At 44.7% G+C, this 17,326-nt stretch overlaps 1 protein-coding gene across 3 annotated transcripts in view; it reads right to left on the minus strand.

Annotated features, from left to right (window-relative positions):
- CRYM (crystallin mu) overlaps positions 1-17,326 on the minus strand; it is a 44,570-nt gene that overhangs the window by 2,089 nt on the left and 25,155 nt on the right. For all 3 annotated transcript variants that reach the window (XM_078611103.1, XM_078611102.1, XM_078611101.1), the window contains 6 exons: positions 16,722-16,872; positions 15,200-15,262; positions 12,289-12,390; positions 8,220-8,403; positions 6,870-6,991; positions 5,617-5,701 (listed from right to left, as the gene is read on the minus strand). In XM_078611103.1, coding sequence (XP_078467229.1) covers positions 5,617-5,701; positions 6,870-6,991; positions 8,220-8,403; positions 12,289-12,390; positions 15,200-15,262; positions 16,722-16,872 — 707 coding nt within the window. The remainder of the gene's footprint in view (positions 1-5,616; positions 5,702-6,869; positions 6,992-8,219; positions 8,404-12,288; positions 12,391-15,199; positions 15,263-16,721; positions 16,873-17,326) is intronic.

The raw sequence follows: 17,326 nt of genomic DNA on the forward strand, positions 1-17,326 counted from the left end.
GGAACCGGGCCGCATAGCAGGAGGTGAGAGCGGTGAGTCCGCGCGTGGCATGCCCCTTCCATCCGCGCCTCTTTCCCGCACCACGCACTTGTTTTAGTCACAGTTTTGGTGAGCCCACAAGCCAACCCCTAGCCAAAATGAGTAAAAAACAAACGTCGCTGGAGAGCTTCTTTGAAAAGGGGGAAAGACCCAATGATGAACACCCCCCCTCAACACCCCGGTCCGTGAAAAAATTGTCTTCCACGAAACCGGTCCCTGGTGCCAAAAAGGTTGGGGACCGCTGCTCTAAAAGGTATTTGGCCTACCCGTCCATGCTGACCAGACGTCTTGGAAGAGGTTGGAGTACCCACACTTTACTCCACTATGATTGTCCTGCCCATCGACTGTGGTTGTGCCGATTAATACCACTGGGTGGGCACAGGTAGAAGGATTTAACGGACATGCCCCCCCCCTCCCAACCCGTTGTTTAAACTGCCACGCTGGAAGATGAAATTGAACTTATGACCTCTGGATTGCTGTGCAGTGTGCTAGCCATTAAACCACGGCAGCTCTCTTACAGATTTCATAGAACAACAAAATACGGTGAACTCACGGGGAGTGCATAACACTGGTCAACACACGTTTTCTGGAATAAGGTATTCCAACGGTTTTAAGGTAATTTTGGGGTGCTGATTACAACTCTGGCATCAGTTTTTGTCTATCACATTAGGTTTTTGAGATATCAAATATTGCATTTTCAATCAAAACTGCAGAAGAAAAATATGGATATCTACATAAAATGATATTATAAACACACTATCCTAAAAATACAGCACCATATTTTAACACTAAAGCAGTCACTGACTCGCAACAACTTGCAATAATAAGTGACAGAGTTAATTTCGGGTAAAATCAATGAAAATGGGGTATGCCGATAGCATAAAAATGAGATGTGATAGAGCAAATCTGAGATCAGATTTGGAATCAGTACCCTGAAATTAGTCTAAAACAACTACAAAAGTCCAGGCCAGAAAAAAAATTGTTGTTGACAAGTGTAATTCATGGGCATAGGCCAGAGAGAATGGAAGGTGGACCCAGTAGACATTCCAACGTTAGTCCAACGTCGGCACGTGGTTGGAACCATTGGACAAAAGTTGGAGATTACATGTAGGCGAGGTATAAACAGTGGATGGCTTAAAAACTATTTAGGGATGTACTGCCTCTTGCAAGTGCACTGGTGGAAGGCCTCCTCACCTGTGATGTCAGTTTGTTTGCACATACTCCACCACGAATGTCACTGTGCGTCTGTGAAGGAGGACCCAGGACTGGTAGTATATCACTCGCCACCGATGTTTATCGTCACCGGGATTTCGACTTGGTCTGTTTGTTTGGGAGGCCCTCACTTTCGCCTTTAGAATGGCGCCACGCGTTATTTACAACGCGGTGATACAAATTACGTTAATGGTGCGAATGGACGTGGGGGGTTTTACAGATTGAGCAACGCGACGAGACTGGCAGAGGAGAGAGAACGACAGCACTCAATGCCATCGTTTTGACATCGGAGGTACACTGAGGGCCTCTAGTGGAGTGCATAGCTTCCAGCAGTAGCAACAGGAGCAGCAACAGCAACGCTTTGTACCGTTTCTGTGTTGCGACTTGACCACTCGCACACAAATCCGTGTCCTAGTGCTCAACCCTAGACTGCATTAGGGCGCATCTGTATTGCCAAGCCCCGAGCTTAGTGTTGGGAATTCCAAATTCTAATAACAGGGTCCAGTCTTAACATTGGACAACTTCTGTTTCTAGTTGTTAAACAAAGTTAAGGTTATGTTGAGCCAATATGCCACCGATTGCCACCCCACACACCATCGCTGACTGCACAGTCAACAACCCAACCACCAAGGTCTGTTCTCACAGTCTCCCACCGTCTGGCTGCAGGTCTTCCCCACGTTTAGTGATCTCTGAGTGCCACTCCAAATGCCTGTCTCTGCAGTCGGGCCCTCTTCCATCCTGCACATATACGTCGGCCATCGCAACCTCCTAATTACACGTACACCGTATTCTTGTCACCTGTTCTAACATACTGCTATACACTTGCACGTGACAAGCCACTTCGCTGAGCTATCAATTGTGGCCAGGCTGCTTCTGAAAAAGATATAGCTCAGTGGGCCTTATCTGCTAAAAACAATAAAGTTGAATAGTTTATATTATCAACTTTTACGTTACCATATCCTCCTATGAAACCTGTAACAAGAAGCATCTAAATACAAAGGTAAAGTCATACATGTCAACCCCTTATCAGTACCCTACCTTATTACAGACCAATTCAAATGGTATTGGTCACCCCGTGCCCTTATAATTCTCAATGTTCATCCTACAAAGTCCCATCACAAGGGAGAAACACAAACAAATAGACCAATAAAAATGTGCCCGTAATGAAACGGCTATATACCGTATGGACCTGAAAACTCCATTTCCATGTACAAGAATACGGATAAACTGTATGGGTTGACAGGTATGTAAAGTATCATGCCATAATGTAGCTTTACTTCCATGAAAAACATTTTAATGTCCAGTTCTCTGACTCCACGATGCTTTGTTACTTTACCAAATGCTTTACAAATTACAGAAATAAAACTGAAAGCGTTTAAGTAAATATGGGAGAGTCCCTGACTTATGAACGGATTCCGTTCCTGAAACCCACTCGTAAGTCGAACGGTTTGTAAGTCGGAACAATAATGTGTTACTGTTCAACAAAAACGGGAAGCATTGTTAAACTCATGAAAAATATATATTGTACATTTGCATATAATAATGAGATAAATACTGTATCGTAAATAAAGCATTAAAATAAAGTAACGTGAAAAGAAAACAAATCTGTTTCATTTTCACTTACCTTGAGTCCTGATGCTGGTCTGAATGGGTGTAATGAGTCCTCACAATTGCTCACACACACACATGGGGGGACAAAGATCTCCCGTACAGCTTTAAGAGACTGCTTGGGCAAGTGCTGTTAGCAAGCACTAATGAAGGTCGACACGGCACACGAGGGGGAGGGTGGCCAGCACCATGCCTGGTTGCCTTTGTCTCCTGAGTGGCGATGTTCACACATCACACCAGGTACTCATTTCAGGTTGAGTCGACCTAGGGGAGGCCCAGGACCGGTTCAGATAATCGTCACTGCTGTTGGCCGTGAGCAGGAATCAAACTCGGGTCCACGGGTTCGTAGCGCATCGCACAAACCACTGCTCCACCGCTCCCCCCGCACAGACACACACTTTCAGACACACGTATGTCCACGCGCAAACACACACCCAAATACTCACTCCCAGCGAGATGCTGGGACACAGTATATCTCGCAGAGGACCGCGAGATATACTGAACAAAATAGTTCCGCGGTTCGGTTTGCAAGTGCGAGTTCGCGTTCACCAGAGGTGTGGACTCGAGTCAGACTCGAGTCATGAATTTGATGACTTGCGACTCGACTTGGACTTGCATAACAATGACTTTGTCCCACCTATGAGATGTGGACTCGAGTCATGTGACTTGGACTCGAGTCAGACTCGAGTCATGAATTTGATGACTTGCGACTCGACTTGGACTTGCATAACAATGACTTTGTCCCACCTCTGGCGTTCACACATCCGATGGTTAAAAAATGAACATCTATGGAAGCTCGTTCGTAAGTGTGGATGTTCGTAAGTCTGGCGTTTGTAAGTCGGGGACTGCCTGTAAACAGACGATCAAACGTAAAAAAAGTGATACTCGTTTTAATTGACCTCAGAGGGACAGTGCGCTGAATTGACTGCTAAGCGGAATTTTGAATTCACAAATTTGCAATTGCTGGTTAAGTTGCCTTTGCAATATGGAACATTACATAACCTACACTTGAAGCTCAGCATGAAACAAAAATCCTATACATCTCCTTAGCCACTTCAAAATCCTACCGCTAACATATGGCCCATTACCCTAAACGTTACAAGGTAATGTGATTGCCACTGATAATGGGGATGAAAGTAATTTCGGCCACTGCCAACACAAGTCCTTGAAATGTAATTAGAAATTATACAAAATGCTCGAAATTCAAGCGCTCACATTTAAAATAGGACGTGCTTATTACACATCGGATTAACATAACCGTGATCAAAGAACATTTAATGTACGCCTAGACCAGCAACATAAATTGTGCTGAACTCTCATTAATGCGAAATAAGGGGTTGGCGTATATTATGGCAGTGCATAATGTCCTGATGTTCTATCATGTACACGCGTCCATTCATTCGGTTATTCGTTACCACCCCTCCATTATACCAGGGCCTCGTTGGAAAACTCAATGAACCATTAAAACCTCAATATGACCTGAGATGAAACACTGTCAGAGACAAACACACTCAGCGATTAGCAAACACTTGATGTGAAGGCCACATTTTTGTCGGTGCCTGTATATGTTTCGATACAGTAATTAATTTACACCTTTGCCAATCCACTGCTGAATGAAGGCCTCCTCAAAGCCAAGTCGTTCATGGGGGTTGCTTGATCGTACTTCACCACTCAACGAGCATTAGCAGTGACCAGGAATCGAAAGTGGGTTGCCGGGTTCACAGCGCAATGCGCTGACCATAAAACGTATAAAGCTGAAACCCCAATCACGTGAACCGTTGTTGAAGACGATTATTGCACCATCAGATGGTGGCGTCTAATGGGTTCGGAAATGAGACCCACGCAGTGGAGGAATCTGGTGCGATATGACATATTTGTGATATGCTCTACTGGATTATATGATCCATTATCTGGCCGCGTCAATGCTGGAGCAGAGTGGACGACCTTTAACTGAAAACGTACGTGTTCATATCCAGGTAAGGGTTTTACTGAGCTCATTATTTATCATACAATGACGATTAACACTTTGTGGGAAGTCGACAGTGGATGTTATGTGTAGATAAGGGCTCCTGCAAGAGGAACACTAAATTTGTACCACTGACTTTGGTCTGCCAAAGAATATTAGTATGTTCCAGTGGGCTTTTGAAGCAGGGAGACTTGACTTTTTTTAAATTTGACTTTTTGTGTATGTGTCTTTACACACTCCCTGCTTCTGTCAAATTGGACACACAGTTCAGGTTTCAAACGGAGGAATGTCCGAACAAAACCCACATGTGTACAGTTAAATTCACGTGGGATTTTTCAAATGATTGCCATCAACCACCTCCATCGTGGCACACCGCGTTGTTAATTACTGAGATAACTACTTTCCAATATGTATGTGGAGACAGAACAGAGTTGTCGCTTACGTTTAATTTGATTGCTCTGGCCAACAATGTTCAATAACCCAGAAGCATTTGTTTAACAAGAATGACTGCCGATGAGACCAGGTATATCCGTTTGCTTTGCTTATTGGAGACAGAAAATGGCGTTTTGCTTTGACATACTTTCCTTGAGTCGGTTTTTCAAACATCACTAGAATTTGCCATCACGCCTGATGCTAAAATGCAGCGTTAAAGGTGGGTTCGAGAAGTGCTCCACAAACGGCAAGATGAGGAGTAATGGGTGTGTGCGGATTTCAGTTAAGAGTGGGCCCTGGGAAATCCTTGCCTTGTGACCTCTTAACGACCACCACCTGAGCAAGGGCATTGAACTCACCTTGTGATTTAAACACCGTGGTCTTCTCTCGATGAGCGGGTTTGGAGCCATTAATCACTTCTCCCAGCTCGGCAAAAATGTTGGCCTGCACCGACGCAATATGGCAAGGGCGTTTCACAGTGTTCAGCCGAAAATATTTAATAAACCCGTTACCCTTACTCGGTAAAATAAAGTCACGTAACTACATTACCAAAGTGATACAACTCAGTGTTGATATGTGAAATCCATCCTATGGGGGAATTGTTACGTAAAAAAGGACAGCCCTTTATCAATACACTGCAGGAGAAAGGCCTCTCTACATGCCGTGTCAGTCACGAAGTTTGTTTTGCCCATATTTCACCATATTGGTCAGTATGGGGTGGTCATGACTGGGCCAGCTAGTTCATATATCATGAATCGATTGAATCGGAATCTTAGTTTACTCTAGAGGAATCCGATGAACTATAAAGCTCTTTTTCACAGGTGTGCAGTTGGGTGGGTCAGCAAGAGTGCAACATAGAGAGAAGTTAAGCAAGTCACTAAATCATTGAAGAAAAATAAAGTATATGTGTACAGATTTCATAAGTATGTAAACTCCTGTAGATTTTTCAACACGAAATACAAGCTTGGGCAAGGGAGAAAAACAACAACAAAAGTGGTCCCAAACCATACCAAGACAACACACAGTCCCTCAATTAGATTGCACATTAAATTTAAACTTTCGATGCATGGTCAAGGACCAAAGTTACAAATCACATTTGCAAATGTGATTAAACCCAACACTAATCACACGCTTCAGGATATATTTTGAAGGGAGATTTACGGCGTTCAGGGAAGAAACAAGGTTGTTTCCAAAATGTCGGTGCTCGTTCATCGCTGGAATAGGCGAGTGATGAGTTGACGACTGACCGCTGCTGGTGAGTGAGTGGAGCGATCACCAATCACTCCAGTGTGGGGAACGCTAGTGTTGCGGTTAGCGCTATGCTACGAACCCAGCGACACAAGTTCGATTCCTGCTCACGACCAACACCAGTTATGATAATCTGAATGGGTCCTGGGCCTCCCATAGGCCGACTCAGCCTAAAATCAATATCTGGTGCTGTTGGTGAACAAAGGCAGCCAGGTGTGGCACTGGCCACCCACCCCCTCGTGTGCCATGCCACCCTTCATAGGTGCTCGCTAACGGCATTTGTCCCAACAGTCTGATAAGGCTATATGGGCCGGGGTGGAGGGGGGATCTTTGGCTTTAAAGGTGACCGCTGAGAGCCGTATACCCTGCTGAGAATGATGTCGCCAGACTCCCGGCTCCCTGCCTCTCGGCAGTCGACGTAAATCACGGCGCTCTTCATCAGGTCGTCGTCCACCTCCCGCGAAGTCGGTCCGTTCGCTCCCACCACTGGGATAAAGAGGAAATAAATCGTTCAATGCGGCGTCTTAAACTCTACCGAGATTGTCTCTCTCGCAAAGCACCGCTGAGCACGATCCTCTATCAGATGTGATCTATCCGCCTCCTCAAGCCATCACAATCCCCTTATGGTCACGTGACGCAACAACACATCTGGCTCCGATTCACAAGCTGAACTCATCGTTCCAGTTCCTGAGTGGAAACTTCTACATAGTTCTACAAATATTGGACATTTCATATTTGATTGATACAGTGTAACACACCGGTACAGAATTCCCTTCTCAGCGAGAGTTGTGTCAAAGCATGTTTGGATGTTGGAGCACTGCGGCAGAGCGCTTGACTCACAGGCAGTTGCAAAATTAAATCCTCTTTGCAAGTAGGCTCAGCTCATCACTTCTCTGGGTCACTAAAGTGAGTACCACTTTGTGTAATCTCCTTCACTGGTTTAAGGCCACAAATGGTGATGAGCTCGATGCTATGTGTGCTTAAAAATGTCAACTTTGGATAATTATATGGATAATAGTAATTTATCTTATTCGGGAATACTTTGACTTAAGTCTCCAGACACTTTTCAGAAGTTTAGGTGCTCAACTTTATATCACAAGGTACAAACTCATCCACGAATAACAATTTCCCACTGGTTAGTTCCTTGCCAAGCCGAGCCAGAACCAAAAGTATGGCTAGGGGCAGGGTTAACAATAATTTCCATCATACGTTGCGTGCACAAGTTCGAAACATTTAACACCCAACGGCCACTTTGTCATTGCGCGCGGCTTCAGCTGGCATGATTCTTTTTCCTTCTTGCGGTGGAAAAAATAACCTGGGCCATGCCGGGGCTGGCTCAGCACGGCCTTTAACCACGGCTCGGTCGTGCAGTGGAAAAGCGGTACTAAGGGGAACGAGAGACGGGCCGACCCCCCGGTCGCACGCCTCCTCCTTCACCCAGAGCCGGACCTAGACCTTTGGGGGCCCTAAGCAAAATTTGGTTGGAGGCCCCTTTGACCGTTTTAAGTAAGGCCTAAAGAAAAGCAATGACTACCTTATAACTATACTGTACATATTATATCTACTATGTTATTTTTAAAAATTTTAGTCTATTAAATTATGTTTTAATTTTTCACCCACTAGCTAGCAGTGACTCTAGGGGGCCCTCTGCTGGCCACGGGGCCCTTTGCAATTGCAAGGCTCGCTTAGTGGCTTGGCCTTGCTCTGCCTTCACCATTGACGAGTGCTCCGGGCTTGACCCAGGCCCCGCGGAGAACGGGGTCCGTCGCCATGGTGACCGTGACGATGACGTCGGCGCCTCGTGCCGCCTCCTCGGCGGAGCGACGCGGTGTCACGGCGCCACCGACAGCGCCGGCGAAGCGCTCCGCACTCTCCAACGTGCGGCTCCACACGCGCACCTGCGGCAGTGGGCAACCGGGCAGAGGAGGCAGCCCACCACTCCCACAGAATCAACGACCACATCGTAGGCCGTCCATAAATGACGTCACGCGATTTTGGACGATTTTTGACCCCCCCCCCCCATCGTCACGCGGCGTCACGAAAAGTCAGACCCCCCCCCCTCAAATATGACGTCACAAAGCTCTGCCCCCCTCCCCCAAAAAAAAAAACATGCTTCAAATCGCTTTAAACTATTGTCATTGTAGTGCGTATTTAATGTGCCGCTACACTCTGATGTTGTAGGAGAAAACATTTATTAAAAAGTCTAATTAAGTAGAACGTGTTGTCTATATGTATTTAAAGTTGCGCATTTTTATGTGACGTCACATTTCTCCAACCCCCCCCCCACTCGTCACACATCGTCACAAATGTCTGACCCCCCCCAGGTGCGTGACGTCATTTATGGACGGCACCTAAGCTCGGTTTGAGATACGATTTCTCGCAGCTCCAACTAAGAGTAGGATGCTTTTTGGAAGAAAAAACAATACTGCTTTTATCGCCTTTTTGTGGAACATCACGTAGGTCCTCCGTTAAGATTTAGTGCATGAGCCCGTAGCAGATGCTTCGCTTGTTGGTTACTCCGTGAGGTGGCGCAAACTTCAGTCGTTCCAATGTATTAACGTGGCCGACAAAAGTTAATTATGTGAAAACTACAGGGGCCGTCCATAAATGACGTCACGCACCTGGGGGGGGGGGGGTCAGACATTTGTGACGATGTGTGACGAGGGGGGTGGGGGGGTTTGAGAAATGTGACGTTACATCAAAATGCGCAACTTTAAATAAATATAGACAACACGTTCTACTTAATTAAATAGACTTTTAAATAAATGTTTTCTCCTACAACATCAGAGTGCAGCGACACATTAAATACGCACTACAATGACAATAGTTTAAAGCGATTTGAAACATTTTTGATTTATTTTTTGGGAGGGGGAGGGGCAGAGCTTTGTGACGTCATATTTGAGGGGGGGTCTGACTTTTTGTGACGCCGTGTAACGAGGGGGGGGGTCAAAAATCGTCCAGAATCGCGTGACGTCATTTATGGACGGCCCCACAGTGATCAGCCGTAAAAATAAATAAGCTAGGTTTTTCTACCTCAAGTGGTACCGATGTCTGCTCTGGCCCATTGACTATCTTGGCAGCTGACCCCACATCCTGCCTCCTGAAGGCGCGTAGCCATGCCCATCATGGCTACGCATGTGGAAACAGAGGACATTATTTTTAAATCCTTTATATTAAGTTCACTTGTTTGCTTGCTTGCACGCTTACGACCGTGCAAATCTTTCGGTCGTTTTTTAACCCACTTCCCGTGATCCAATCGAGCTGACATTTTGCACACAGACTCGTTGTGCGTGACAATTTATTTTCGTGAAAAATTTTTTCCATAACTTTACACTTTTTAAGAAAATTATTTTTTATATTTAATTACCAATTGCTCAATGGTGGCAGGCAATCATTTGACCCATAGGTGGCAGCCATCTCAAGCCAGAGGACGAGAGGACTCTAGCCGCCACGCATATTAAGGATTTATAGTGAAAAACTTTGTTTTTACGGGTTAATTTTTTCTCCAACTATTTTCGTGCATTCTCATTATGTGGTCGAGCAATGGAACTGATAACTGGTAGAGTGATCGATTGCTTAATTGAAAAAATCATCTCTGCTTTTTATTTAAAATTGCCCTGTAGCTACCCCAAATTGCTGGGCAAAGGTCTTCCCAATCGTTTCCCACACTCACTGCTGCCGACCTCCTCCTCAACAAGCAGCAGCTCCTTTGTGCACGTTGCTAGAATCTCGTCTCGCCAGCTCTTGTTCTGGCATCCTCTGTTCCTTTTCCCATCGAGTGGTGTCCAGTCTCTTGTCGGTGTTGCCCATCAGTCATTCGTTAAGTACTTCCACACGGCCTGCCCATTTACATTTTAACAATTTTTGCCCCGATAATTAACGCCTGTCACTTGTGTAATTCCTCTCACTGTATGAATTATGATTCTGCCTTGTCTTGTTACGTTCAACAGAGGCTTTATTCCATGGCTCTTTGACCCACTGCACTTGTAGTTTTTTTTTCACGAGTTGATACAAATATCACGGCACATTGTAAATGTAATGTAGACTTTATTTGACCAGAAAATGGCGTGTGTTCATAATGAATACTTCCCTAAATAAATATCGACTAGCTCATATCCCCTTGTCCACGGGGGTTTATGATTACTCATAGAGCGAGCATCTCCTGTCAGCCAAATAGGGAGACAATATTCCGAGAAAGGGGATGTGAGGGGCCAACAGTTATTTTTTTTTTATTCACGAGTCATCGGTAATTGGAGGTGGATTATTTTTTAAAAGTATCCCTCCTAATGCCGTGCATATACTTGCAACGTGCTGCATTCGCAGTGACACGGTCATTGCGAACTGAAGAGAGACAATGCCAGTCATTCTTGAATCCATTCACTCTCCATTCCACCGTTTTGAACACACTTGACAGTCATCATCGTTTCGATGCGACAGATGATGGTGATGATGAGACTTGGTGGCATTACTCACGAGAGTCTGTCATTGTACGATAACCAAGCTCCCCATGCGAGCAGTACAGTCCCTTCCCTTCACGCTTGCCAGCGTTAAGACGTCCCTTTGCTGAGTGAGCGGCGATCTCTATTCTAACAGCCACGCGGCTAATAACCGGCAAGTGAGCGATGAATTAAAAAGTAACACGGGGAAGCCGAAGCGATTAGCTGAGGGGCAGCGGTTCAACTGCAGGGGACAATGCTGCTGTCAAATCCCCAAGGTCCAATCGTAACGTATTATCGCACATCTCGCAATCATCAGCAAACAAGGCTTAATCAAGGTCTCTTAGGGCAGTTGATGTATATTGTAATTGGGAAAGTCCAAAAGGCCAATGGGTTTCCAGCAATGTTCCTCCTTCAAATTAATCTTGGCTAGGCCACCTTATAAACCAAATACAAACACGTGTTAGGCACGGCATTGCCATGTCACCACGGAATTACACTGCGGAGCTCTGCAAGTTCTTGCTCATGCCACTACGGGTGAAAGGGCCTCCACTACAGGAAGCTCAAGAGAGTAGTTAGGCCTACTCCACCACGCTGGCCATATTTCTTAACTTTTTTGGAAGAGGTGGTGCCTACCAACCATTTACACCGACCACACGTGACCTGCCGATTGAATAACTGCAGGCGGATGGGGGGAAAAACTTAAGAAACTTGCGCCATTGTTTCATCTGCCGCCCTGGGAGCAGGTTTCAGTTCAGACACCTCAACTCTGTTTATCGCTGTAAACGTTGCTTCTCACATTTCCAGTGGAGATGACAGAGTGAGCTGTGCGAGAAAAACCATCGTGCAGAGGAAGCGACAGCCACATTCAAATTAAACATGCAATTCCAAGCGCGTCGGATGGGTTCTCCACTGTGTGTCATCACAGGCACTATAATCAGAGTTGCCGGAGTGATGGTGCAATGGTCAGCATATTGCGCTACGAAGCCAGCAACCTGAGTTCCTCTGCGGGTTGAACTAAAGTTGATGAAGAGGGGAGGAGGCCTGGGACTGGTTCAGATATCACTCGCTACTATTGATAGCTGTGGCCAAGAATTGGACCTCACCTCACTGGGTTTGTAGTGTAGTAAGCTAACCATTACCCTACCGCTCCACCCGAATATAGTGAATGACATAGTTGAGTGATGATGGTGATGACGACGAGGATGATGGTGATGATGAATCATACAGCATTGTCATCGGTGCAATGACAGCAGCGGAGGACGAGTGGCTTGTGCTCTGCTGTAGAGTTCAACCGAGTTGCTACAATGCTTGACGAAAATGAAAAATGTAAAATTATAGACAAACCTCATCGAAGTGAAACATCTGCATGAGGACTTGGTAGTGGCTGTGAGCCTGAGCCCCAGCCCCCAAGATGCACAAGATTCGGGATTCAGGAGGCGACAGATACTGCAGGACACATGCGGGTTAACAATCAATTAAAAACTAAAAAACTTTTTTTTTACCAGGTAAGGCCCACTGAGCTATGTAGCTCTTTTTCAGAAGCGAACTGGCCACAAATGATAGCTCAACGAAGTGGCTTAGAGGCCGTCCGTAAATGACGTCACGCGATTTTGAACGATTTTTGACCCCCACCTCGTCACACGGCGTCACAAAAAGTCAGACCCCCCTCAAATATGACGTCACAAAGCTCTGCCCCCCCCTAAAAATAAAACATGCTTCAAATCGCTTTAAACTATTGTTAATGTAGTGCGTATTTAATGTGGTGCTTCACTCTGATGTTGTAAGAGAAAACATTTATAAAAAATCTATTTAATTAAGTAGAACGTGTTGTCTATATTTATTTAAAGTTGCGCATTTTGATGTGACGTCACATTTCTCAACCGCCCCCCCCCTCGTCACACATCGTCACAAATGTCTGACACCCCCCCCCTCCCTAGGTGCGTGACGTCATTTATGGACGGTCCCTTATCATGTGGAAATTTATCGCAGCCAAGTACTCTAAACGCGGGTTTACAAATGTGGAGGGGAAAACCGGATAAAGATCCACGCGACCACAGGGAGAACACGCAAACTCAAAATATACAGCAGGCGTCAGGGTCGGGATAGCATCCACGACCTCCTGTATACCAGGCGAGGTAGTTAAGATCTCACCACCTTGGCGCCCAATACACATATACATGAATATAAACGTTAGTTATTGTATAATTCAGGAACACTTTAGGCTCAGGTGATTATTGATAATCCAATTATGTAACTTCATGTATACATATAAAACAGGTTTTAATTCTAGATTTGAAGCTTTCGTGACTGCAAGGATTCATATTCTTAGGTTTTTTCGGTAAAGTTACGTAGGTAAAACATCAAAATTAATAAAAATAAAATAAAATAAAAATCACGACGTTTCGGAGGCAACACAAGTCTCCGTCATCAGGTGAGCTACCACTCATCAGAATGTGGCTACCACATTCTGATGAGTGGTAGCCACATTCTGATGAGCTCCCCCCCCCCCTCTCCTCCCCCCTCAACTTGCTTTTAAGGGATTACATCTTGAATCATTGCCTCACTTGATGCAGCTAATCCGGCTGTGACGGTCCCACCTGATGACGGAGACTTGTGTTGCCTCCGAAACGTCGTGATTTTTATTTTATTTTATTTGTATTAATTTTGATGTTTTACCTACGTGACTTTACCGAAAAAACCTAAGAATATAAAACAGGTTTATAGGATAATGGAGTTGTCACATTGCCATAAATTGTCAAAAATGTCAATGTAGTTCGGAAATGGGTGACATATTCGCAAGATGGCTCTTTACCTTGAATATCTTAATTTAGCAACATGTAACACGTAAATAAAGACGTGTTAAATAGGACAAATGTCGAAAACTATATCGTGTTATTATGGACCTTTTTATATTCATGTTAAAACAATTTGCAAAAGTGAAAACTGTAGTTTTTACAAAATTAAATTGTCATATCCATTGTTTCGGCAATTTATGGGTAACTTTCCATTGTTAATTTGCATAACATCTAAAAAGGAATACTTAACTTTGTACATTCTGGCAGATGGTGAGCCTTCACGATCTCCCACAGGCACTGTGAGATGTCAGCCGATTGAACCCTTGCAATCTGTCTCGCCAGGCGAAGGTTGTGCTGTCCACTACTCATAGCAGCGGAAGTTATCAATGTGCTTGGAGCCTTGCACTAATTACTTGTAATAGCAATACTTTTATAATATAAAATATTTACCCTGAATGCCTTCATAAGTCTGAAAATTCATTTTTCAGAAGAACTTTCTTTGGAATGAGTCATTTTCTATATCTGTAATGGTGTTTAGTGTGCTGTTTTGTGTTTAGTTTGTTGTCCTTCCCCCGCTCCTCCAATTAGCACGGTTTGGCTACGTATGATGCGAAATAATTTAAACATATGTACATATATGTCATAATTTTAAACATATCATATACATATTTTACTCCCTGAACCTTGACCTGGTTATGAATACAGTCCACCTATTCATCCAATAATTTATTTCACATGTGGCTAGAAACTAGTTTCCTAATAAAGCTCTTGCATATAAAGGGATACGCTAGTTGACTTGAGACCCATATCATGGATCCCAAGTTTGGATAACCTTGCTCAATTCACGAAATGTATTACCAATTACCTATTAAAATTGTAATCATTCTGTTTGTAGCTAGCCGCTGGACGTAAATGGACTTGTGCTCCAGCAATCATGTTTTTTTTTAAGCTAAAGCCCACTTGCTGTACTGCCTGCTACAGGAACCTTATACTGGTAGGAACCTCCTGGTTACACCAGCCCACAGGGGATTATTGTGTCCGTCCATCCATCGTGCATCCAAAAATGGGAGAGGTGGGGCTGGGTGGAGAGGGGAGGGTGGGGAGGGAGGGTGGGGCTGGGTGGGGGGGGTGGGAGGGGTGGGGCTGGGTGGGAAGGGGCTGGTCACCCCGTGGTGCCCTTATACAACTCAACGTTTAATCTACTCACACCGGCTTGTGCCTGCCCTCACAAAGTCGGCCATATTTGCGGAATACACCACGCCGCCGTTGACCCTGGCCATTGACCGAGCAACCCAACGTTCCTACCAGCTCCCTCCACAGGAATGTGTTTCCCCAGCAAATGCGTATGTCCTGAACACCCACTGCTCCATACCTGCATGATCCACCAAACCCACCATCAAGCTGCTGGATGTACACAACTCAAACAATGGAGGTGATGGCGTGTGTTGTTAAAGCGTTACCTTGGTAGCTATGGCAGACACAGCGGCTGTTCTCATATCCGTAATGATTCTCCCATCCATGATCTAGGAAAGAGCAGAACATCCGCCATGTATCTACCCGAAAGACACATGGAAGAAGCACAACGTTGTAGTGAAGGTGCACATGTCCGACCTATGCTCATCTCGGTTCACTAATTGAATGTCTGGACCAGTCATTCATAGCCAATTCGTGAAGTAATAACAACTAATGCAGGTTAGATGGGATTGAGCCTCCTCAAATTATTTGTTCAACAGTGTGTGTGTGTGATGTTTTTTTTCTTCCCCTTCATGACAGTAATGGGGGTGGTGTTGAAAGCTGGTTTATTGATGGTGTATACATTTGTTTTGTGGTAACAGACTTTTAAACTTCCTTTGGCCACCAATCATCTTTGCAGCACAGAATAACTCTTCTGGTTGGGATGTTAGTCAGTTCTTCTATCATACTCTTTTTGGTTCTTTCGGTAAAGTCACGTGACTTTACCGAAAGAACCAAAGAGTATAGATCCCTGTAGTTACGAAAACTTCAAATCTAGATTGATCTTCTCTGAGCTTGCTGAAAACATTCCATTCGCCAGGATTTCTAAGAAGACTGGGAACAGTGTATTCATCATGATAGAATCAGGCATTCGTAGTCCGGAACTTTATCAATTTATATTTTTAAGAGGAAGGACTGACTGCTTTTACGTGGCTTACCTGCATAATGGAATTACGGGGTATCAAGGAATCAGAATAGGAGCAATGACCAATGCTAATTTTTCTCAATAGCAAATTCATAACTACAGTGGGGTGACAGTCCATCTCAGATTTTCACAATTGTTGGTGACACATGCAGGTGGTTAAATGTAATCTCTGCAATGTGAAATGTCCACATAAAGCACCAGTACTCAGCAAATTGTCTCCAAACTGGTCATGATGTAAAAATTACATGGAATAAATCTTGTCATCTTCTGGCAGAGGAAGATATGATAAATTCGCTTCCATTTCGTTGCACTTTTTGAAATCATCTTCCCGAAACTGTGAGACCCCCAACGATGGATGTCACCCTATCGAATAGTGTTGCCACCTGACCAGGTTTTTACAAAATATTTCCTTTTTTTTAAGTAGCCGTCTTGGGAAATCTTGAAATCTTAAAGCTCCTGGTTTGTCAGTTGCATAATAATACACCACTCAAGACAATAGATTTGCATGGAGTTAAAACTATTTTTTTTCCAGGTAAGGCCCACTGAGCTACATAGCTCGTTTTGATGAAGCAACCTGGCCACAAATGAAAGATAGCTCAACGAAGTGGCTTATCACGTGGACATTTTTAGCAGCCAAACACTCAAATTCTCTCCATTTTCAGCACTGTGATATAATATTCTTTCACGTTACGTCCCCGTTTTTTTTGTACCTCAGAGTTAGCAAAACCCGACCGCGACGCAGGAAGCTGCTGCCTACTCACTCAGCAAGTCGACAGCAAACGTAGCAAAAAACAAACACCCAAGAATGCCAGGGAGGTACGCACAGCACGCAGGGAGCCGTTGGCTGGGTCGAGCAGCAGGATTGTGGCCTGGTGGGTGGGAAAGGGCCCCCCGGCGTTGCCGCTGTAAGATGTGACGAGCTTTGTGGCTAGTGCCTCGTCGCCGGCGCTGTAGGCCGGCATCACCAGCAGACAGCTGAAATCAGCCAAAAAGATATTGAGCGATTAGACTCACCACAGCACACAGGGCCAATTTCAAAACAGCGGCCCATTAGGTTATTGCACATAACTGTGGCTGATTAATTTTGTGGAACCTTACCCACGATGCATTTTTCGTGTTAAAATCTTTCTGTTCACGTTTAATTTGAACCAGTTTATACTTTGATTTGAAAGGTTTGTTATGCTGTTCAACGCTCATTATTGGGAACACTTTATATGTAAATACAAAACTTGATTTGGCAATGTTCTGAACATTTGTCACTTTTCTCAGAGCACAGAGTGAAAAGTACGATGATCAAATGTGAGCCTATTGTGCCACCCATACGGACCGTATCACTGGCACCTCACTCAGGGATACCACATGTCCTACTTTTCCCTCTGGATCATCCTCTTTTTGACACCACTGTCTTGGAAAATCTGTAAGTGCTCCC

This window comes from Lampetra planeri, chromosome 35 (assembly GCF_965212315.1).
Source record: "Lampetra planeri chromosome 35, kcLamPlan1.2.h2, whole genome shotgun sequence".
NCBI classification, from domain to species: Eukaryota; Metazoa; Chordata; class Hyperoartia; order Petromyzontiformes; family Petromyzontidae; genus Lampetra; species Lampetra planeri.